The sequence below is a fragment of the Cucumis melo genome, chromosome 11, assembly GCF_025177605.1.
Source record: "Cucumis melo cultivar AY chromosome 11, USDA_Cmelo_AY_1.0, whole genome shotgun sequence".
Taxonomy (NCBI): domain Eukaryota; kingdom Viridiplantae; phylum Streptophyta; class Magnoliopsida; order Cucurbitales; family Cucurbitaceae; genus Cucumis; species Cucumis melo.
Genome location: NC_066867.1, coordinates 13,161,974 through 13,187,339, shown reverse-complemented (window position 1 = coordinate 13,187,339; position 25,366 = coordinate 13,161,974). Strand labels below are relative to the sequence as shown.

Here is a 25,366-nt window from a genome sequence, read left to right as displayed (position 1 = left end):
GTAATTATTCAATTAATTTAAATTAAATTAATAATTAATTAATTAAGAATTAAATCATATTTAATTAATATTTCATTTCAATTGTATTTAAATGAATTTGTCTCACATAACCTACAATTGTAATTTAATTAATTTAATCAAATCGAATTTAATTAAATAAAATTAAATTAAATTATTAATTAATTCTTTAATTAATTAATTGCTAAATTAAATAGCTTATATTTAAGAGAAATTTTCTTAAATATAACAAAACTGATAAAGTTAGCCATTTTTAAATATTCCACGTTTGTCCATCCGTCTTTCTTCTCCTTTTTGTCCGATTTTTTTCTATCGTCTTTCTTTCTTTCCTCTTCTTTTTCTTTTCTACTACGATTTCTTTCCATCGTCTTTCTTCTTTTTCTCTTTTTTTTTACGTCATTTAGATTTGGTTTTTTTTACGTCATTTAGATTTGGTTACCCAAATATGATTTCTTTCTATCATCTTTCTTCTTTTTTATCGTTGCAGTTTCTATCCATCGTCTTTCTTCTTTTCCTCCTCATTTTTTACGTTGTTTAGATTAAGGTAACAAAACCTAAAAGATTGTATATAAAAAATCTTGAAAACAAATCGTTTCGATTGAAGTAGCCAAATATAAATGATCGTGCAAAAAAAAAAAAACGATTTTTACCAAAAAAATTTTTAAAAAAATCGTTTAGCCAAATCTAAACGATCGTGTACCAAAAAATCTTGAAAAAATAAGCGATCGTGTAAACAAATCTAAACAATCGTGTACCAAAAGAATCTTGAAAAAATCGTTTAGCCAAATCTAAACGATCGTGTATAAAAAAATTGTTTAGATTTGGGGTAGCCAAATCTAAACGATCGTGTAACCAAATCTAAATGACTAAATCTAAACGATCCTATAATCAAATCTAAACAATCGTGTAACCAAATTAAACGATAGAATTGAAAAAATAAATCATTTAGATTTGGGTATCCAAATTTAAACGATCAAATTTAAACGATTGTGTATCAAACAATAACAAAACAATCGTGTACCAAATATATTACGCGCGTTGTTGATGGCGTGGTTGACGGGACATTTTTCGTATTTTTCATTGTGAGCTTATGGGCTTTTTTCATTTTCAAAATTGTTTTATATAGTGTAAATATTTTGCCGCTTCATTATATTTTTTAAAAGGCCTATATTCGATTTAAGCACAATTTGAATCATATTCAAATATAAATTTCTCTCATAACCTAGTCTTAATGTGTATCATATACACATTAAATTTTAACTTATAGTTTTAATATGAATCTAATTAACATTAAATTAGTATTTATATTCATTCAAATGTTTCATTCTCTAACAAAGTAATTTTGAATCATATTCAGTTTAATTAAAATATAAACTTTATATTATAATGTATCACCTTATGTTGTTATAATGTATCATCATACATTATATTAATTTCCAAAGTAAATTTGAACATTTCAAATTACAATGAATATATATAAACCTTCATAACCCTTTACGAGTTAGGAAGGGGATCTAATGAATCTACAGATCAGAAGCTACATTGATATGAGAGTAATTAACTAAATTCATTAACCACATTAATCAATATTCGTTAACTGTGCGTACACGTACTTTACTAAAGACTTAGAACTGAACTCTTCTCACTTTAGATATATTTCTATGTCCATAGATACAGATCAATAACAGTAAGTTAGTCCTTCACAAGTGTTCGTGACACCAACTAGGTCAAATTATCATTTTATTCTTGAGTTACTTCTAATGATCCGTAAATACCAATGTGGTTAGTTGATTCAGACTTAAAGTTGTGCACTGTGTGGTGTATCTATAGTTTATTATGTGCAATGAAGCATGGTCATTGCATATCGTACCCTATTCTCTCTATGTCTCGCGTTCTCGCATAGTTACTAAGTTCTTGTTGTGTACAAGTTTTCTTACTACTTGTCCAAGTATAAGTGAGACAATAGGTTTTCTGGGTAATTCAGGCTCGAACACATGGAATTGATATCAAAGCTTAGTTCTAAGACTTACTCTCCATTCAGGCGGAATAAAAGAATTATCTATACAGTATGGTAAATTATAAGTTTAAACTATATTTACTATCTACACTAGAGAATTTGTAAAAGGGGAATAAAAATGGAGGCGGATGGAGGTGCGAACTAACTTGTGTAAGAAAGAGCGAAAGAAAGTCTCCGCGTTATTAGGCTATTAACCCATGTGGCAACCTTGATGCGCTATAGACAAGTTTACAAGATTATGATTAAGGCAAGCACCTCTCAGTGTCTTAAGCACCATACTTTCTCGCCTCTTGGGATGCAAATGACTAAACATGGTTAAGCGAAATATATCTATAAGATTTCACTTACAAGACTTAGGATTCGTTTGAATTAACTTAAGAAAAAAATGTTTTTGAAGAAATTCAGTTTTGTTTAAACTCTTTTTTGTGAAAAGTTTTTTAAATACACCTAAAAAGTATTATGAGTGGTTTCTAAGCACTCTAATTTTTGTCAAAATAACTTATTTGTTGAATTAAAGACTTGAAAATGTAATCCAAACAGCTCTTTATAGAACTTCTCTTTTAAGGTTATCAACCTCTCAGTGCCAGATACTCACACTTGTTTTTCTTTTAGGACACAAATGATGGAAGTGATCTCGTCAAGAGGTGGAGTTTATCTCCAAACTCATCCTTGCGCCTATTAGCCATGTCCTTGCTACTTATTCTCTCGAGTAGTTGGCGATATCATTGGCAAGTGATGACTGAAGCTCCACTAATGCGATAAGCTTTATAAGCTAATTAAACTTCTTATCAAGAACTAACTTATCACAAGACCAAACTATAGATAACACATGGTAGATGAACAATAAAGAAATGATGGATTGAAAAGAGTATGAACATGCAATATATTTAAGAATGTAGGCCTTAGGTCAGTGTACAATATGAACAAATACATTGTAAAGAAATACAAAAATAGAAAGTATAAAAATGAACATTGCAAGTTAGGAGAAATGGAAAATGGAATATTCTCTACTCGGACTCTAAGCTCTCACTTGCTAACTGATTGGAGAAAAAGATTCGTGATTTTTACAGATGGCGGAAAGGCTGCTCTTTCCACTCTTTTCTAGGGTTTTGGCTCATTCGGGGCACACTTTGCTTGGTGTAGAAGGAGGCTTTATATAAGTAACTTTGGGCGAGAAACTTTTATTCTTCTGATCATGTCAGTGTTGGTTGCAGCTTTGTCAAGTCACATCAACTCCAACTACTATTCTTTTCCTCTAGTAAACCTTCCTTACGTGATGACATATATCCTCGCCTAGAAATTGTACTTTCCAGATGATCTCTTCTCGCCTAGCTTTTGTGTGAAGTCCTCTGCAAGTCATTGGTCTATTCTTTTATTCCTATTTTTGCATTAAGACGCTAAAAACACGATCAAACAGGTATGAAGGCTTATGTAAAATGTATTTCCAAATACTTATGAATTAGTAACAGAAGTTACGCATTTTGACACTTTTAGTACTAAATGTTTTGGCTTCATTATTCTATCTAAAAGACCATAATAGCTTGTATTTCTACAAGTTATCACAATGCTCCTCTGAACAATCTGTTTATAGTCCAACCAATAAACAGAAACCCTCTCGTGTTATAGAGAAGGTAGGACTATTTGTTCAAGTCTTGAGACACCATTTAAGGGAACACTCATCTACTTACCCTAAAGTTGGGAAATAGTGAATTCCATCTTTTGTCATTATGTTTCCTAGCTCCCGACTCGATCTTGCCCTCAAAATGATAAACATATTGAGCTAGAAATCTAACCATATTCACCCATACAAATCAAAGGATAATCCCTCACGAATAGGAGTTTATAATACACTCAAGATTAAGACTAAGTTACCTAGGTCATCCTAATAAAATAAAAACCTAACAAGTTAATTGAGTTGCATCTAGTGATTACTATTTCGTAGTCCGATCTTATGCAAATTCATTGCATAGGATACCCTCACTCCATGTCATCTATACGAACGTGTTGGATCATTGCGTTTGTTTCAAATACAAAGTGAGTCGTATCTCAAATATTGATCCATGTATGTCTCTATATACAGTTCAAGACTCATCAAATAGCTTAGGATGTTCGTTTATTGGATTTAAGTTATTAAGACAAAACTAATAATATAATCAATAACATATTATTTAAATAATCACACTCTATTAATAATGGTCAACGGATTACATTTACTATTTATGGGTTTTATGTATAGATAAAAGGAAGCATGAGACTTGGGTGCAACCATGTTTTTACGGCTTGGAAATATGTTGTATCCATTTTTTCACGATCAAGCTTCGTGGTCCGACCAATTAGCTATAGTATGAAGTGAATTAGTTTTTTTTCTTTCTTTCTTTTTTTTTTTTTTTTTGTTGGTAAATTTCAACTTTATGCTTGGACAAGTTAAGGTTTGAACTGATGGTGTGATTTATAATTTATTTTAATAGATTTAGTGGTAATTTGTTTTACCAAACACAATAATGGTTACGGTACGATTTAAATCACTTCTCACCTTTGATCTATTTGTCATGTAAGCTTGAATGTTAGGAAGAGTTGCCACGTCCACACTGCCATGTCGTCCATTGTGGCTGGATCATCATCTAGTCATCAACTGAGGCGTCAAATTCCAGAACCTTCATTCTATTAGAGGAATATTTTACTCAACCAATTGATGTACATCTGTATATTCATGTATTTCCTGTGCATTTTGTTTTTTTATTATTCTTTCCAAAATTATGTGGGATTCTTTGTATATAAATGGCAAGAAGCCATATCATTCGGCATTCATTCTATTATTATATCGTTATTCAAGGAAAAGAGGATATCTCTTGGATATGCAGTTTGAACTTCTTATATTTGAAAAACATCTTGAGCATCTGAACATCAAAACTCCCAACAAAGTATTGGGAATATTGGAGCAAGTGTAGCGGTTAACATTGCTTAAAATAGAAAACCATCAGACTCACGATCATCAAATCAGTACTATCAGAATAACAGTTTCTCTCCCTTAAATGGACAACGTGGTGGACAGAAGTTTAATGGAGAAGGGGTCGTAGACATAGGTGAAGAAACAAACCTACATGCCAGATCTGTGGCAAGTATGGTCACTATACCTAGCATGTTACAATCGTTTTAACAATGAATTCACTGGAAATTCAAACCAAAACCAAAGTGACCAAAGCTCGTGGATGATTCAACCTCTAAAATCATGGATGATTTGACCTAGTATGTTGTAGTGGAGCAACCAATCACGTGATAGCTGAGTATGGAATGTGATTAATTCAGTTAAATATTCAGGTAATGAACAAGTCATTGATGGAAATGGTGATAAATTGCAAATAGTTAGTGTTGAGAATTCATATCTGTCTGTTGGGACCACTGGTTTAAATCTTAAAAATATGTTATATGTGCCTACTATAAAAAAGATAATAATATATACATCGAATTTTACGGTGATCATTGCCTGGTTAAGGACGGGGATACGAGTCAAGTTCTACTGGAAGGAACACTTAATGATGGTCTTTACCATCGTGGGGGAGCTGCACTAAAGAATGTTGATCGTTTTAATCCCAGTAGTCGAAAGAAGGACTAGTTTTTGCACAAAAATAAGAGAGCACATCAGCATTGGTGTTGTTTGGTGGCACAGTAGATATCAATGTTGTTGTCTCCAAACTTGTTCGACATATAAGATTGGAACACCTATCTTCTAAAGTTTTGAATTCCATAGTCTGAAATCTGCAATACGAAAATCAACAGTAATGAAGAAATAGATTTTTGAGCATAGACTTAATTCTTATTTCTGTTTCTCAATCTCTGGCTAATGCAGTATTTTATCTTATTCATACTGATTTGTGGAGCCCAGCTTCGGTTCTTTCTACCAAAGGGTTTTGATATTATATTTTGTTTATGGATGATTATAGTAGACATCTGTGGATGTATCCATTTAAACAAAAGAGTGAAGCTATTGAGGCCTTTAAATATTTCGTTAGATACGTGCAAACTCAATTTCATAGTTACTCAAATAATGGAGGTGAATTTTTCAAAATCCGTACTCTTTAAATCATGGGCACTATATCAAAGTACTCATGTCCATATACTTGGACTCAAGATGGACGTGTGGTCTCATCTTGTCAGCACAAGTAGTAATGCCTTAAAAATTGTGGTGGAATGTCTTCCTCACAGCTGCCATTTTTAATCAATGGATTGCCTACACTAGTGTTGTAAGATAAGTCACCCCTTCAGATATTATTTGGCAATAAAAAGAAGTTTTCTGCTTTAAAAACTTGTTGTTGTTGTTGTTGTTATAAGCGAGTGGACACATCTGAAGCGAGCAGACACCAACCGGTGTTTGTTCGCGAAGCTCTGATTGTCGTCATCGCATCTCCACGAACCCAGCCGCTGTCGTCACGATCTCTCATTCACGTGGAGCTTGTTGCACCATCTATCCTTCTCTGTAGCACGCTGTTGCACCAGGGCGTGCCCCCTATTGAGCCATCCGAGCTGCTTTCTTTGTTATGCGAGCGAGCTGTGTAGGCTATTTTCTTCAAAAGTGAAGAACGAGATGCTAGGGATTGCTTCCAAATTCCAAATAATGAATTGGATGTGAAATGGTGGGTGTATAATTTGTATTAATTATAGGGTATTGTGGATTTTGTTACAAATGTATTTAGAAATCACATTTGTCAATTAGGTAGGGGCATTTAAGACATTGTCTCGTATTTATTATTTAAAAAATTTCTGTTTTGCTATTTTGTCAATTTAAAAATAAAATTGTCATTTATCCAAAATAAATCTCTAATTTTGTTATTCTTCTTGTCAACTCAATTAATAATCTCCCGCCATGTGAAATTCAATGAATCTAAGTTCCCCTATACTCAATTATTTGGCCCACATCTACCATCGTCGAAGCCTCATCACATCAATGAGTTGACTAAGCATATTCCTTCCTTTCTTTCTTTTCTTCCCTAGCCTTTGCTAAGTACTCCAACCCATTTTGATGTTAAGCCCAACCCATCAAACCTGAATACTTTCCTGCCCACTTCTTCCCCTGGCCGGCCCTTGAGTCCTTTATCCGGTTGTCCCTCTCCTCTCTCTTCTATACGGTCCATTGACCTGATCCCTCCCTTAGATGATACGTCGTTACCTTCACCATCGAATGACATCACGCTTATTTCCCCTACATTTGCTACTCTGATTCCCCCCTTCCGAGCAAAATCAAGCTTTTTTTCTCTGATTTTTTCTGCACCTCCTTATGCTCCACCACTTCCATCTCATCCTATGATCTCCCATGGGAAAGTTGGCATAATAAATCCAAAAGCATGGATGATAACCAACTCAACTATGGATTGGGCACTCATTGACCCTACTTCTCTGTTCATGTTACTGTTGCCACTCCTCGATGGACGGAGGTTGTTGTCTATGAAAGTTTAGCTCTTCTGCACATTAATAACACTTGGCGCTTGGTTCTTTCTCCTTCAACTCAAATGCTGTCAGTAATAAGTGGGCTTTTCATCTCAAACAAAATGCCGATCGATCTATACAATGGTACAAAGCTTGATGTGTTGCCAAGGTGTTTCACCAAACTTCTAGCATCAATGTTTTTGAAACATTCAATCCAGTTATCAAAGCCTCTACAGTAAGGTATATTCTGAGCATAGATGCTTCAAAAGGATGGTTCTTATGCCAACTGGATTTTAACAATGCTTTTCTCATTAGCCGCTTACATGAGGATGTCTATATGAGTCAACCTTCAGGATATGTTAGTAAAATTCATTCTGGATAAGGGTGTAAATTGTAGAAGGCCATATATGGCTTGAAACAAGCTTCACGTGAATGGAACGCTACACCAACTAATGAGCTAGTCAATTGAGGATTAATAAATTCCAGGTCTGACTTTGTTCACACGAGGTTTTTGAAGAAAGGTGTTTCATTGAGCTGAATTTGTGTTGATGTTGAGCTTGTGTTGATTTGATGCGATGTGGTGTTCAATCTCTAGTGCTTGATCCTTTGATCCTGTCTTGGTTTAATGCATAAGCTTGATGTATGGAAGCAGAGTGCATGATGTTCTTGAAGTCGTAGTCTTAGAAAAATATTTATATCTTTAAAGAACTAGCTTTAATCATTAATCATGTAATGAAATGTATTCAATTTAATTAATATTAATTCTTTAAATTTGAATATGAATACTTCAAATTTCTCTTTAAATCATATTGATTGTGTTGGGTCTAGTGTCTTATATCTTTTGAGTTCTTGCAATTTGTAATCTTGTACATACCAATTATTTATTCAGTGAAATGATTTTATTTTATTCGTTTGCATTAACTCAATCCAATAAACTTAGTTATGTGTTTATTTATGTAAAAACTTAAACATTTATGTAAACATACAAAATTTAATCATGTTTAAAAAATAACCAAAAAGGAACATAGTATAGGAGTAACGTTCGATGACTTATCCAAGTGACATTATGGATACAACTCGTTTTGTAATTGTTACGATTATTGTAAAATGATACAAATGATCTTTATCTTAATCATTCATGTAAAAGCATGTAAGTAAGAGCATCCTATACAAAGAATTTACACTACAAGTGTATGTCTTTTCTGACGCATAACACGAACGTTGGGATAAAAGACGTTGAGACAAGTCATTTCTCCCGACGCTGGGATAAAAGAAGTTGAGACAAGCCATTTCTCCCGACACCATAGAAGCCACGTCGGGAAAGGGAGGCAATCCCAATGCTAACTCGGCATAAGGTAAATTAATAAAGAAAGTAATTAACTTATGCCGAAGCCAAGCATGTTGACGTTAACATAAGGGTTAGCAACTGCCGACATGATGTTGGTGTATGTAATGTAATAACTCATTTAACTTCTCCTGACGCCATGCATAACGGGGCTGATGCTTGCGTCAGGAATCGTCGACGTAACGTCAGCATACGAAAAATATTAAAATAATTTTTAACTTCTCTCGATGCCATGTATAACAATGTCGGAGTTTGTGCAGGAACTTCCGACGCCTTTCAAGGTGCGTCGAAAGTTTCCCTTTAAAACCCATTTTTACAGATATGAAACACAGCTCAGCTAAAAAACGAGAGAGATGGAGAGATTTCAAAATCCCGTCGTGGTCCACCGTGGTCTTCGTCGTAGCACTCTGTCGTCCGGTTTTTGCCTTTGCTCGCCGCCCTTCGCCACCATTAAGCCTTTGTTCTTCCTTTTTTCTTTTCTTTTCCTTTATTTTGGTTTAGAGATTAGAAATATTATTAAATTTGTGATTGTTTTTGTGATTTGTCAAGAGCCTCTCAGTGTGTTATTCTACTTGCCACCATTGCCAATCCTTTTTTTCACTTGTCGTTGTCGTCAACCCACTGGTATATAATTCTTTTATATCAATAATGTGTAAACTATGTTCATTTTGTTGTGGATCTCGTTGTGGATTTAAAATATTGATTTTTTTAGTTTGTTGTTGACTTTAATTTGTAGTTGATTTTGTAAATTTTATTTTATTGTTGCTTTTATTGTTATTGATTTATTATTATTGTTCTTTATGTTTTTGTTTTTATGATGAGTGATGCTTTGTTAAACGAATTAAGTTTGGAAACGAATTTGGCGAGTTGAATTTGGAAATAGATTTAGAAAATATTAATAGCGAGCATGTTTGAAGATCTTCTTATAAATTTAATATTATTTATGTGATTTTGATTACATATTTGATGAGAATTTGTTTGATGAACTTTTTGTTGTGGAGTGGTGGTTTTTTGTGGAAGTATGTTAAACTTAATTATTGTGAGTTTGAAAATGAATTTTACTATACTACAGTTATGGTAGCCATTAGTTTATACATATGTAGTTCTTATTTTGTTAGTAGTTTTATTTGTTGGAAGTGTTAGCTAGTTCTAAAGATTGAAGTATCTTACAGTTGATTTGTTTTTTTGGCTATCCTGAAATTATGGTAGGCCTTAAATACTTTAAACATAGCCTTAGAGAAAACATTGTGAGATTAGGTACTTATTATGAGGTGTAGTTTGTTCATGGAGTAAGTTCAAGCAAGGAGGGAAGGATAATATAAGACTAAATATTTTGTTGTAGAAGCGAGAGTTTTTGCTAAATATTGTTGAGCATTTTTTGCATAACCACCATCAAAAGTAACCAAAATTAATAGAGATCCAAACTCCATCAAAGTGTTGTTATGTCTTAGAATTTCTTCATTTCCTTGAAAGCCTAATAACTTATGTCTCGTATAATATTTTTGAGATTTCCTCTCAACTCCGTTTTCTCTAACATTCAACAATCAAACCTATTTATGTTTTAGATCTTTAACGATGGACAATGGTTGGATGAAACTTAGGAATAAACTTTTGGTTGAGTATAGAGAGGAAGTGTCACAATTTTTAGAGGTTGCAAAGTTTCACGTTGATGCTTATAGACGAATAAGGTGCCCATGCAAGAGATGTATGATCACAATTTGGGAGTTATTAAAGGGTGTGGAGCGACATCTATTAACAATTGGAATAGTTCTCTCTTATATAGACTGAGTTTACCATGGGGAGCCAGTTGACTTGCATAGAGGTATAGAAAGATTTGATGAAGGAACAAGTAGTAACCACTACAAGAAAATGGAGCATTCTCGACGTAGAAAAGGACGTCGGCATAAAGAACGTCGGGAATAAGGGCTTTCCCAACGCCGTCAACAATGCGTCGGGAAAACAATCTTTCCCGATGCACCACGAAGGCGTCGCCAAGTATACGTCGGGAAAAGGGTAAATTAATTTTAAAAAACGAACTATTCCCGACGCCGTGAACAGAGCGTCGAGAGCGGCGTCGGGAATAGGGGTTTTTCCCGATGCCTCATCAACCGTCGGGAAAAACGTTTAATGAGCATCGAGAATTCCCCTTTTCCCGACGCGTTTTAAGGGATTTCCCGATGCCACATCACTGCGTCGGAAAATCCCCTTTAAAATTGTTTCAGTTCTGTAATTTACAGACCGAAACCGAGAGGGGAAAAGAGAGGAGAAGCCGAGATCGTCGTCGTGATTTTCGTCGCCCTTCCGCCGCTGTTCCGCCGCCGTCCGTCGCCGCCCTCCCTCGCCGCCGTCTGCCACTTTAAGTTAGTGGAAAATGAAATTTTATTTAGTTTAAATTTATGTTTTAGGGTTTTTTTGATGAAAATTAGTTTAGGATTTTCTTTTGGAATAGATTTTTATTTGTTAAATGTATTTTTGTATAGAGTGTGTGTAATTTGTGGTTGAATTGAAATTTGAAGGGTTTAGGGTTTAGGGTTTTTTAGAAAATTGAATTGAGGGGGGATTTTATAGTTAAATGAAAATTGAATGGGGGTTGAATTGGGGGAGGGGGTTTATTGTTAAATTGAAAATTGAATTTGGAGGGAGGTTTATATTTGAATTGAAAATTGAAATTGGAGGGGGGGTTAATAGTTAAATTGAATTTGGGGGGGGGATGTATAGTTAAATTTAAAATTGAATTGGAGGGAGGGGGTTTAAGTTAAATTGAAAATTGAAATGGGGGGGGGGATTTATAGTTGAATTGAAAATTGAAATTGGACGGGGGAGGGGGGGAGTTAATAGTTAAATTGAATTGGGAATGTAATATGTGTGTTAAGATTTGTTTTGGCTATTCTGCAGTTATGGTAGCCTGTTTGTGTTGAATATTTTTATTGTTGATTTGAGATGGCTATCCTGCAGTTATGGTAGCTTTTTTGTTTTGAATTTATTTATGTTTGGGATGGCTATCCTGCAGTTATGGTAGCCTTTTTTGTTTTGAATTTGCTGGTTTCAAGGGGTGGTAGTAAGATAGCTTGAAGTATTTTGTTGTTAATAATTAGGTTGTGTTGGCTATCCTGTAGTTATGGTAGCCTCTGTAGTTTAGAGGGGTTTGTAGGATGTGAAGATATTTTGAAGTATTTTGTTGTTAATAATTAGGTTGTGTTGGCTATCCTGTAGTTATGGTAGCCTCTATAGTTTGAAGTTAGTTATTGAAAAATAGTGAAAATTCAGGGGAGTAAGTTATGGATGTGAGAGAGTGAGAGACATATGTTTCTAATCAAACCTATTTATGTTTTAGGGACTTAAACGATGGATAAGGGTTGGATGAAACTTAGAAATAAGTTATCCCTTGAGTATAGACATGGAGTGACCCAATTTTTAGAATTTGCCAAATTTCACGTTGATGCTTACGGACGATTAAGGTGTCCATGCAAGAGATGTTTGAATTTAAATTGGAGCTCATTAGAGGGTGTGGAACGACATCTGCTGACTATTGGAATATCCCCCTACTACACTGAATAGGTGTATCATGGAGAGTCATTAAGCTATAGAGGTACAGAAAACTTTGAGGAAGGAACTAGTAGTAATCCTTTTAATGAAGGAACTAGTAGTAATCCTTTTAATGAAGGAACTAGTAGTACACAATTTAATGAAGAAGGTGATATCTTTGGTATGCTAAATGATTTACAAGCCCCTATTGAACATGAAGAGGAAATAGAGAAATTTCGTTTGGAAGATGAAATGCCGATGAATGTTAGGGTAAATATAGATGAAGATACAACAAATAATATATTTCAGGACTTATTGAATCAAGCACGTAATGATTGTACCCCGGTTGTTCTGAATTTTTGTCGTTGAATTTTTTGGTTAAGTTGATGCATGTGAAAGTTCTAAATGGTTGGAGTAACAAGTCGTTCGACATGTTGTTAGAACTCTTAAGAGCAACGTTTCCAATGTGTAATAGTACTATTCCTAGTTCATTTTATGAAGCAAAACGAAAACTTCGTGACTTGGGCTTGGGATACGAGACTATTCATGCGTGTAAGTATGACTGTGTATTGTATTGGAAAGAGTTTGTTGATTTGCAACATTGTTCTACATGTGGCGAGACTAGGTACAAGGTTAATCATAATAGAGGGAAAAAAATTTCGCATAAGGTATTGCGCCACTTTCCTTTGGTACCTAGATTAGAACGCTTGTTTGTATCGCAGGAAGGGTCTGCTGACATGAGATGGCATAGGGACAAACGTGTTGAAACAGATGATGTCTTGAGACTCCAGCTGATGCAGAGGGGTGGAAGCACTTTGATTCTGAATTTCCTGATTTTTCTTCTGATCCACGAAACGTGCGTTTGGGCTTGGCTTCAGATGGGTTTAACCCATTTGGTCAAATGAGTACCTCGTACAGTATGTGGTCTGTTGTGTTACTTCCTTACAATTTGCTACCATGGAAATGCATGAAAGAGACAAATTTCTTTATGTCACTGCTCATACCCGGTCCTAATTCTCCTGGTAGGGAAATTGATGTGTATCTCCAACCATTGATTGAGGAATTGAAAGAGTTATGGACTTTTGGGGTGCGTTCGTATGACTTTCTTACAGGTCAGTGGGAAGAAATGTATGGCTATTTAAGTGTCGGTGGTATGACACGGACGTAAACAAAAGTCAAAGAACACACATTGAAGTAGGTTACAAATCTCTCAACACATCCCGTTTTTGGTACATGGAGGAACCTGTAATTCTTGCAACTCAAGCACATCAAGTTTTTTACGTAGATGATCCAAAAAATGGTAGCAATTGGAAAGTTGTGCAAGTCATCCAAAATAAGCGTATTTGGGACGTGCCAGAAGTGAAGAATGTTCAGAATGACCATATTAATATACTAGAAGTTGTTGTAAGCCACCAAGTGGATGACCACATCAAGGATGACACTCTATGCAGAAATGACGTTGATCCCACAATCGTTGAAAGACCAGTTGTGTGTCATGTCACTGACGACTTCATCGACGATGTGGATGAATACTTGTCACATGCAAGCAATGAGGAATTATAGTGACAAATTAAACCACGTATGCACATATTTATATCTAGTTTATATATTTTGATTCTAGCTATGTGTTCGTATTTGGTTATTGAATGTTTGTTTTCTATGTCCATAGTCATTATGTCATATCGACGATCAAATTTTATGGAGACGGACGATATGTTCCTCTAGTTTGAGGATGATTTAGATAACATTGCTGGAGGGTCGTCATCTGTGGGCGACAATACTGGTGAGTCTAAGAATTTTCTTCATTTTAACTTACAAATATTTCATGTAGGGCTTTCTAACTTTATATGTTATTGTCTATTTATTGAGCAGGGTCTTCTTCTCAACAAAAGACTCCGACTCCTAGGAGACGTGCGCAATCTCGACTCTTAGAGTTAGAGCGCCACGTTGCAATAAATGGGCGCATTCCGATGACGATCGCCCCTGGAGCGGAGAAGCCTATTTCTCCATACATCGTTCGCTTCAGCCAGGCGATAGGCGTGTGCGTGCGAAAGACATTTCCCGTCTGCTGTCTTAAGTGGGCGGACGTTGGGAGAGAATACATTGAGGTCGTCAAGGGCGACCTCTAGGTAATTAAATGCACTACACATTTATATATGATTTCATTTGAAACATATCTAACTTTAACCAATCTAATGTGTTATGTTTGTAATGTGTAGCGATTGTTTGTGCTTGATTTCAATGATCAAGCAATGAACAGGTTTGTTGAGCATCAGATACTCACGACCTTTAAAGAGTTCCGGACCGACTGTCATAGACATTTCAAAAAGTACAGCGACCCGGAGGAGGCTCGTGCCAACCCACCAAATGCATTGGTTGGACATGATGAGGATTGACACTTCCTCTGCGACCATTATATCAGTCGTGCATTCCAGGTATTTGTCATGATTAATTATGATAACAAGTTTTAATATGTATAAGAAATAAACAATATAATTGTTTTAATGCAGGATCAATCACGGACGAACAAGGCTGCTAGACAGAACCAGCCTTACAATCATAGTAGCGGGTCCAAGTCGTTTCTACAACGACAGTATGAGCTCGCTGAAAGAAGAGGGCAGCCGGTCGATCGTGTGGAATTGTTTCGGGAAACACACGTTCGAGCTGGGACATTCGTGTCGCAGGCCGCCGAGGATGTGCATGTAAGTTATATCCTTATTAATTATCCACTTTCATTATATATTTTTGCGCGTTACCTAACATAATTTTTAAATTTGTTGCAGAATCAAATGCTGGAATTCCAATCCCAGCCTACCCTAGAGGGTAGTCAGCCACTCTCTGAGGATGAGATATGCGATCAGGTTTTGGGTAGACGACCAGGCTACTCAAAAGACCTTGGTTGGGGACCCAAGCCGAAGGCCCGCAGAACGGCGAGTGCAAGCAGTTCGTCGACATCTTGTTCACAGTCCACAAAAAAAGAGATTGAATTACAAGATAAACTTCATGAAGCTTTCAAACGGATTAAAGTACAAGATAGAAATCACCAAGCATTAGCTTCACAAGTGGAAGCTATGAAAAAGATGATAGAACTAACTCGTGCACAACAGGGACCACCACATGATCCCTAGCTCTACGGTACGTATATGTCTCTATTATTCTTAAGTTTTTGCAATATATGATTATGTATTAAACTTAGTTATTTTTATACTATTTTTAGGACCGAAGGTGTAGAATGACGCACATACGCACCTCGTTGGGAGACTTTTCATTATGTTTATGTTTTTTCTATTTTGAGAACTATATTTTGTTGTAGTAAACTTATTCGTATTATTAATTTTAATTCTATTTTTTAATTTGTGTTTGTATATTTATGAATTTATTTTAATTTATATTTAATTTGTTTTAATTTAATCCAAAACGTCGTGAAAATTTTTTGAGCAATCCGAACATCATTGTGAATGTTTGAGCAAAAGATTATAAGGAAAAAAGTAAAAATAAAATATTTAAAAATATATAAAAAAAAGATTTCCCGACGTAAAGAACGTCGGGAAAAAAACGTCGGAAAAGAGGTTTTCCCGACGCCGAGGTATGCGTCGGGAAAACCTTTCACGACGCATTTCTCCTGACGTTCTTCCTGACGCCGTTTTGTTCGTCGGGATATCCTTTACCGACGAACTTTTCATTTTTGCCGACGTATTTGTGCATCGGGAGTACCCTCGTCTCTTGTAGTGAACCCTTTTGATGAATGAACAAGCGGTGACCCCTTTCCTAAAGAAAATAGAATGTTGGGTATGCTTCATGATTTACAAGTTCAATTGGAGAGGAAGAAGAAACGGAGAAAGGTTTGGAGAATGACATGTCGTTAGGAGTGGTGTAGAACAAGAAACAACGAACATATTTTAGAAGCTATTGAATGAAGCACGTAGTGAGCTATACCTCGGTTGTTCAAAATTTTCCTCCCAGAATTTTTTGGTTAAGTTGATGCAAGGTTCTCAACAGTTGGAGTAACAAGTCCTTCGACATGTTATTACAACTGTTAAAAGCAGCATTTCCAATGTGTAGTACTACTATCCCTAGTTTCATCTACGAAGTGAAACGAAAATTAAGTGATATAGGCCAGGGATAAAAGACTATTCATGCGTGTAAGTACAACTGTGTATTGTATTGAAAGGTGTTTGGTGATTTGCAACATTGTCCAACTTTTGGCAAGTCTCGGTATAAGGTGTTAGTCCTAACAAAGGGAAAATTTTTTGCATAAGGTATTGCGCCACTTTCTATTGAAATAGAGATTACAAAAATTGTTTGTATTGCAAGAATGCTTGTGTGACATGAGATGGCATAAGAATAAACAAGCTGAAACAGAGGATGTGACATCCAGATGATGTAAAGGGATGGAAGCATTTTGACTATGAATTTCCTTATTTCGCATTAGATTCACATCACTTTCGTTTGAGATTAGCTTCAGATGGGTTTAATCCATTTGGGAACCTGAGTACCTCGTACAGTATGTGGCCTATGGTGTTAATTCGTATAATCTGCCACCTTAGAAATGCATGAAAGAGTCTAACTTCTTTATGTCATTGCTCATACCCTGTCCAAGATCTTCTGGTAGGGAAATTAGTGTTTACCTTCAACCATTGATTGAGAATTGAAAGAGTTCTAGACTTTTGATATGTGCACATATGTTTCTCTTATTGGTTAGTTCTTTTAGTTGTATTCAACTTTGTTGTGGACCATTAATGACTTTCCGATGTATGGTGACTTATCCGGGTAAAGTATGAAAGGGTATCAAGCATGTCTCATATATATGGGAGATAGATCGTCATTTAGGATAAGGGAGAAAATATATTTCATGAGACATTGACGCTATCTTCTAAAGAACCATGTTTGGCGTAGAAGTAAGCTAGACGATGGAGGGTAGAGCGTAGGGCTCCTCTAGTAGAAATGAATAGGCATGAAACCTTGGAACAACTAGATTTGTTGGAGATTTTAGTTATGAGTAAATATCCCTTACTAAAAGATATGAAAAGAAAGAGACCTCTCAATTGGACTAAGAGAAGTATTCTTTTCAAACTTTCTTACTGATCTAGATTACTATTACGTCATAAACTTGATGTAATGCATTGTGAAAAAAATGTTTGTGACAACTTGGTTGGTACGTTATTGAATATGGAAGAAAAAATGAAAGATGCCACGAATGCTCAGTTGAACCTACAAAATTTAAAAAGAAGAAAGGATTTACCTCTGATAGAAGTCGGTAATATATTGGTGAAGCCACATGCAAGTTACATGTTGACTAGCAGTGAGCAAGTTGCATTTTGCAAGTACTTGAAATTTGTTAAGTTTCTCGATGAATTTGTTTCTAATATTTCACGATGTGTGAATGACAGAGATGGAAAAATAACAGTTCTTAAAATACACGACTGTCATGTTTTGCTTCATTGACTTCTACCTATTTTTATTTGTTCGTCTTTTTTATTGTTAAAAGAACAATATGAATGAAGATTTCGTTTTTTTGTTTATTTTATTTGTTCTGTTTGAAAAGTTTATGGAATTTAAAATTGGATCGGAACTAAAAAACATACCATATGATTTAAAGAAATTGGTCATAATAATTAAAAAAGAAAGAAAGAAAGAAAAAGGATCCCGACACAATGCGGCGTCGGGTTTTGTCGTGTATTCTCGATGCCTGAAGAGTAGCATTAGGAAAGCGTATCCTGATGCTACGTCGGAGAAGATTCAATCCTGACACATGAAAATGGACATCGGGAATACTCCATTCCCGATGCTGACCAAGCCAACGTTGGGATTAACCTATTCCCGAAGTCGACCCACTTACGCGTCGGAAATACGTCTCACGATGATGTTTTTCCGACGCGCTTTCGAACGTGTAGTACTGCGTCGGGAGAAGCTTTTCTAACATACTTGGTAGCCTTTTCCAACACATTTATGCATCAGAAAATATCAATTTCTTGTAGTGTTGGAGTTTCTATTAGATTATGTTATTATGAAAGTTGGTGTGTTTAAATTGGATAAAAAGAGGAGTTTGATTTAATTTGGACTATTATATCTTGTTATAAATCAAATGAAATATTCACATTAAAAGTAAATAAAATAATATAAAGATAAGGGGTCTTTTCACAAATATAACAAAACAGCAAAATATTTATACTGTATAAAACACTTTTAAAAACGAAAAAAACCTACAGAACAACAATAAAAAATACCAAAAATGTCTCGTCAATCACATTGTCAACAATGCGTGTAATATATTTGGTATACGATCATTTATATTTGGTTACTGTTTGGTACACGATCGTTTAGATTGCATTGTTTAGATTTGGATAGACAAATCTAAACGATTTTTTTCAAAGATTCTTTATACACGATCGTTTAATTTCGTTACACAGTCGTTTAGATTTGGTACATGATCGTTTAGATTTAACCATTTAGATTTGGGTAGTCAAATCTAAACAATTTTTTTTTTTTCAAAATTCTTTGGTACACGATCGTTTAGATTTGGCTACACGATTTTTTTCAAGATTCTTTTGCTACACTATGGTTTAGATTTGGCTAGCCCAAATCTAAACAACTTTTTAAAGATTATTTGGTATAATATCGTTTATATTTGACTATTTTTTTGTACACAATCGTTTAGATTTGGCAACCCAAATATAAATGACTTTTTTTTTCAAGATTTTTGTATGTAGTATACGATTTTGAACAACCAAATAAAAGTTTAAAAAAATAAAAAAAAATAGATCTTTTTATATTGGATAAAAGATCTTGAACCAAATAAAAGTTTGGAAAAAAAAGCAAGAGAAGAAAGACGATAGAAAGAAAAAATAATTGTAGAAAAGGAAGAGAAGAAAGACGATGAAAAGGAAGGGTAAACCTGGAATATTGAAAAAAAAATTAGCAAACGTCATGGGTTTTTTCATTGTGTTACACGAGTCGTAAATATTTTAGCTGTTTGTAATATTTATGAAAATATATTTAAAAAAGGAAATTTTCATATATATAATAAATAGCTAAAATATTTATGGCTCATGTAACAAAATAAAAAAGTCTATGAGGTTTGCTATTTTTTTCAATATTTCAGGTTTACCCTTCCCTTTCATCGTCTTTCTTCTTCTCTTCCTCTGAGATTTTTTTCTTTCCATTGCGTTTCTTCTCTTCCACTTCTTTTTTTTTTTAAACTGTTATTTGGTTTAAGATCGTGTACCAAATATAAAAGATATGTTTTTTTTATATATATTTTTTTCATATTGTTATTTGGTTGTCCAAGATCGTGTATTAAATATAAAAGATCTTAAAAATATGTCTTCTAAATTTGGGTAGCCAAATCTAAATGATTGTGTACTAAAAGTATTCAAATCTAAATGATTGTGTACAAAGAATCCTAAAAAAAATAGTTGATCGTGTACGAAAAGAATCTTGAAAAAAATCGTTTAGCCAAATCTAAACGAGTACCAAAGAATCTTGAAAAAAATCGTTTAGATTTGGCTAACCAAATCTAAACGATCGTGTACCAAATATATTAGGCGCTTTGTTGACGAGACATTTTTTATATTTTTCATTATGGATCTGTGTGTTTTTTCCGTTTTCAGAATTGTTCTATACAGTGTAATATTTTGTCTCCCCCTATTTAAAATTGTTCTTTTTTAGTTTGAAAAACCAATTAAAATAAAATTCTTTTTTTTTTTCAAAACCAATCATGTACACCTTGTTCATTACATTAATTACACTATATGATCGCCTATGGTATTTTTTCGTTAAACTTGCTTCAACTATAAATTCTTCGCTTGATCCTCGATTTGGACTATTCAAATTGTTTTGGATTCCTAGTTTTGAGCACTATACAATGGACACTTAAACAATTAAGATTATTAGTGAATTAATTCAAGTTTGTTATCGTTCAAACATTAATTAATTAATTAATTAAAATTAATAGATTTGGGATTAAAGGCAAAAAAAGGCATCACTTTCATCTTATTACTATAAGATAATTAGCGAATGATTTAGGTTGTTATCTTATTGTCATCTGATTTAATTTGTCACACTCCTTCCCATACCACCTACTCTTAGTCTAAGAGATGGCGTGAAGCCAACATATATCATTCTCCTTCTAACAATACCTATTGAACCTTCTAGAACTGAAACTAAACTAACATAAAAGTTACAAAATAGTTGAAATAGAAATAAACTCCTTTTAAATACGAAGTGTAGCCCAAACTTTAATTTACTAAATAACCAAGACAAGTCTGATATACACATATAAACAACTACATAACAAAGTTTGAACAACTCATAGTCAAACCCTGAACAACCCACATTTAACACTACTGAACCAAACTCATGAGCATATCGGAATACATAACTGAAACAACACATACTAGTATGAAACTTAAAATGCACTAGCAGATAGGCAGATGAAGTCAAGCACCATATCCATGATCTCTACCTGAAAAGTAAGAAAACATTTTTTTCAAATAGTGAGCTAAAACCCAATGAGTTACTAGTTTTAAAAATCAAACATGCTTAATAAATTATTGTGTAGTAAACGACTTAAAAAATTTTTTTAAAGCAAAGCGAAGTAAATACATAGTTTTCAAACTCAAACACTCGTCTCATACATTTATCTTTCAATTGTTGTACCCTGAATACTTGTACCATTTGTAGTGCTCTATCTTACGATAGCTACTATGAGATGAAAAATCTAGACATTTATAGAGGTCCTCATCTTTACCTTGTCACAATGATGGAAAGTCTAGGCATCTACTGAGTACCCTGATCATAGAACCTCAAACTCCCTCGTAGGGTTGCAACAAATATCTGGAAAACTCTCGGGTATAGACTAAAATATACTTAATTAAATCACTACCCCAAACTTAAACATCATATTATAAATATATCTTGCATTCAACAACTCCTAAATCTCTAAAACAAACTTTGATTTAAACAACATTTAACTTAAATACTTTCAGAAACACAACATTCACATTTTTACTCATATATCAGTATATAAAGAAACATTGTCGGTAAACTTATTAGTCAAACTCATGCATTTCAAACTTTTCTAAACTCGAAACCCATCCTTTGGAAATCAACTATATAAATCAGGTACATTTCGTAAATAAATTTACTCAAAGCATGCTTTAAAATTAAACTTAGTTATCATGTTTAGAAATCACATTTAAATTCCTTTGTCACTCACATATAGTAGCTAATTTCTCAACATATAGATTTGCCTAATCTCCTCTTGCCCTATAAGAAAATTTAAACTTATTTTAAACCTTTTAAATTAGAAAACATCAAAACCTAGCTAAAAATCTCAAGAACATGAAAACTATATAAAACTAGTGTCATGGCATGGCTAGTCACTCGACATGGGCAGTAGGCGACACGCGCACAGGCCCTCATAAAGCCCTTATCCGTGTGACATAGCTTTGCCCCTCTTGTCGCATGCGCATCTAAATCACGCACATGGTCTGTTGCATGGCCTTGGCCAGTACCCTACACTACTTGGTTATGCGTTCGCCATGCCGCACACCTACTTTAAGCCAGAAAACCTCTTACCTTCGAACGTGCACACACCCTTAGCCTCGTGACTTGATGCTTCGATCACCTTCAACCTTGGCTAGAAAATTGCAAAATTTCTACAAACTTCCTTCAACTTCAAGCATTCAGTAATTTTAATCTTGCCATCAAAATAAAAAAACTTCCTTCTTCAAACCTGCTTAGAATTGTCTTAACTAGCTTACCTCAAAATTCAGCTTTAAATTTGAAGGGATGTGATATTTAACCTTCGAAGAATCCACACTGCTCAAAATCCTTCGAATTCTGACCTTCCCTTCTTCCTTGAACTTAATCAACACCTTCCTCAAATCTCCTTCATCCGACAGCCTCATCTTACTAAATAGATTATTCTCTTAGTAAACTGTTGCAACCAATTTTAGGGAAAACACACGAGAGAATGGTGAGCACTCGTCAACTAAATTGACCTTGTCAAGTGAGAAATCCCAAAGGTCAAGTCATTACTGAATTCCAGAATTTGAAGACTTTGTAGTCACCCAGTGACATCTCTAGAGCCGATACTAGATCACCACAAGCGATTTGCGAACATCAACATAGGGTTCGAAGCTAGCAACCTTGTCACCTCCTACTTACCGCAACATCAAACATTTTGCATGTTGTGGACACTTGTCCTTCACTCAATCGTCTTCCTGTAATGCCTAAGAGTCTTCCAAAATGCCTAACAACATAGCTTCTCTCTTAAAGCATCCTAACAAGACCATATCGCTTATCTAACCTCGTAAGTCTTGGCTACAAAGTGCTCCTCTCATGCTCTTGGTTTCGTGAACCACCAGATGCACATGCTCCTCTTGGCTTGTCTCACGTTTAGTTGCCTTGTCCTCGATGTCTGGTCTTCTCGCCTAGGTTTTCTTTGGCCGCTTAGGACATGCCTTGTGATTCTCACGCACAACATGTACCACGCCTTGCCTTGGCGCCTAGCAATATCCAGAACGCCTAGTCCTTCAACACTTAGCTTTAAATCATTAGTCTAGCTTTCTCAACTTCACTTGGCTACCAACCCTCAACTCCTCAACACTTAGACTTTCCCTCAACCCTAGCAAGGTAACCTAAACAATAAAACAACAATCCAACACTAAACTTTGGCTTTCTTTAAAACTTATATTAATTCTTAAGAAAGGTTAGATTTAGGGCTAATTACATGACTATTTATTTGAAACTGATTCTTAATTTTATTGGATACAATTTGCTGATAACAATTACTATTTTATTGCTACTTGATACTAATTTTTATCTAACTAGTATCTTATCTTTATTGCTAAAGATACTTATTTTTATATATAATTGCGGGATTATTTAATTGTTATTTGATATTAATAGCAGATATATTGCTTCTTGTACACAAATCTCTTACTTCAAATATTTACTAAATGATGTTTGAACGATACACTCGTTTCTATTTGATAATAAGTAATAAATAGCTATATTTGCATTATTGGAAACCTCAAACATACATTTAAAAAGTATCCAAGTTATTTTATTGCATTATATGTCAGGAGAAGAGAATAAACAAAACCACAATATTGAAATAATAATGTGTTTTTTTAAAAAAAAAAAAAAAAAAAAGAAACACACACACACACACACACACATATATATATATATATATATATTATAACTTGTAAGTTGTTATAACAAACAAACTAGCAAAAACAAATTGCAACTGTGAAACAGACATCCAAGATACAGAAATACAAAGTTCCCTAATCCCTATACTCCTTTTATAGCTTTATTACACTTCCATCCCAATCCCCATTCAATCAACCACTTTTCACATTACACAAAATCAAACTCTCTACAATTTAAAGACACCAAATTTCTCAAACTACCCTCCATTCACTTTTTTCATCACTCAATAATATGTAATCCTGTTTTAATTACTCAGCCTTTTCTGCTTCAACCTCTTCTTCTGGCTTCTCTTCTGTTTCTTCTACAGGCTTCTCTTCCACCACTTCCACGGCCTTCTCCTCCTCCTCCTCCTCCACCGGTGTCTCGGCCTCCGATGCCTTTGTCTCCTCCAAAACCGCACCCTCAGCTGCTTCTTCTGTTTTCTTCTCTTCCTTTTCTTCTTCTTCCACTACTTCTTCTTCATTCTTCTCTTCCTTCGACTCTTCTTCTACAACTACTTCCTTGGTTTCAAATTCAACCGGTGTTTCTGTCTCTTCCAGCGCTGGTGGATCCGTGACGTCTTCTTCTTTTGCCACCTCCTCCGCTGGAGGATCTGCTTCCACCGGAGGCGGAGCTTCTTCTTCTTCAACCTTGGGCGCTGGTACCTCCACCTCCACCACCTCTGTAGCTTCCTCTGGGACAGCTGTGTCCGGTGTTACAACCTGGAAAGAACAATGACTCAGTTCCAAATTTGTTCAAAATATTTCAAAAGAATTTCACATATCCATATATAAAAGAAATTCAAATGTATCGAGAAAGATAGTTATATGATTCTGAATTATGATTATTTAAAAGAGAGAGAGAGAGAGAGAGAGAGAGAGAGAGAGAGAAAGAAAGTTTAAGCTTGATTGTCGGAAGCCAAATTTACCTCAGCAGTAGCCATGCTAAAATCCTTGTGGAAAGGAGAAGGAATTGAAGAAGAGAAAGAAAGGATGGGATGGAAGAATGATGAAGCAGAGTGGATTTTATAGGACAGAGAAGAGAGAATGGAGTGGCAGTGTGTAAAAGATGATTTGAGATTTGTAATTAGTTTTTTTTTTCTTTTTTTTTTTTTTATGTGGGGTCCAAATAAATAATAATATAAATTGAAAATCTTGAGATTTGACAATTTACTTTCACAAAAATGAACAATTTGCAATGTCTTGATTTACTTAAATTTGCTGAACAACTTCAGCATCAAGTGAAAGAGAGATTGAATAAATCAATCTCCTCAATTAGCTCTTGACAGGCCTTAATCATCTACACTTAACTAATAATTTGGTTTCTTTCATTTATCATGTCTTGAGTACTTTCTACTCCCATTTAATAGGTATTAATATTCATTTATATTTTAAGATGTGTGAATTGTTAGAGTAGATTTGTACTAAAAACAATTTGTATTAAATTTTTCTAATATTGTTTAAGCTTAATATAATAATAATAAAAAAAAAAAAGATTCAAGATTCAAATACTTACTTTAAAGCTTAAATAGATCATTCTTGCACTCTAGGTAAGAGATCGACGGTGGTTAATTTGGTTCAAGAATATGCAATTTACACATTGAAGATCCAAAACCAATGATTAAGGAAAGGTTACAAAGGCTTAAAATTGGGAGAGGTTTAAAAAACGCCTTAAATCAGCTAGTATTTATAATACATCATCATAATTCTAGAAGAGTAATTAAGTTACTTCTCTCATTTCTAAAACTCTTATAACCAAAAGTCTTTGATTGACTTAAGCATGAAAAGATTGTGGCGAAGGACCATCATTTGGAGTTCATATGTTTTTTAATGCTAAAC

At 34.5% G+C, this 25,366-nt stretch overlaps 1 protein-coding gene across 1 annotated transcript; it reads right to left on the bottom strand.

The window, feature by feature from the left end:
* Positions 1-23,530: 23,530 nt before the first annotated feature.
* LOC103496027 (uncharacterized) lies at positions 23,531-24,615 on the bottom strand. Its single transcript, XM_008457741.3, has 2 exons — positions 24,457-24,615; positions 23,531-24,250 (listed from the first exon to the last, which is right to left on the bottom strand). The coding sequence occupies exons 1-2, from the start codon at positions 24,469-24,471 to the stop codon at positions 23,798-23,800; spliced, it is 468 nt and encodes a 155-aa protein (XP_008455963.1). The 5' UTR covers positions 24,472-24,615; the 3' UTR covers positions 23,531-23,797.
* Positions 24,616-25,366: the final 751 nt, after the last annotated feature.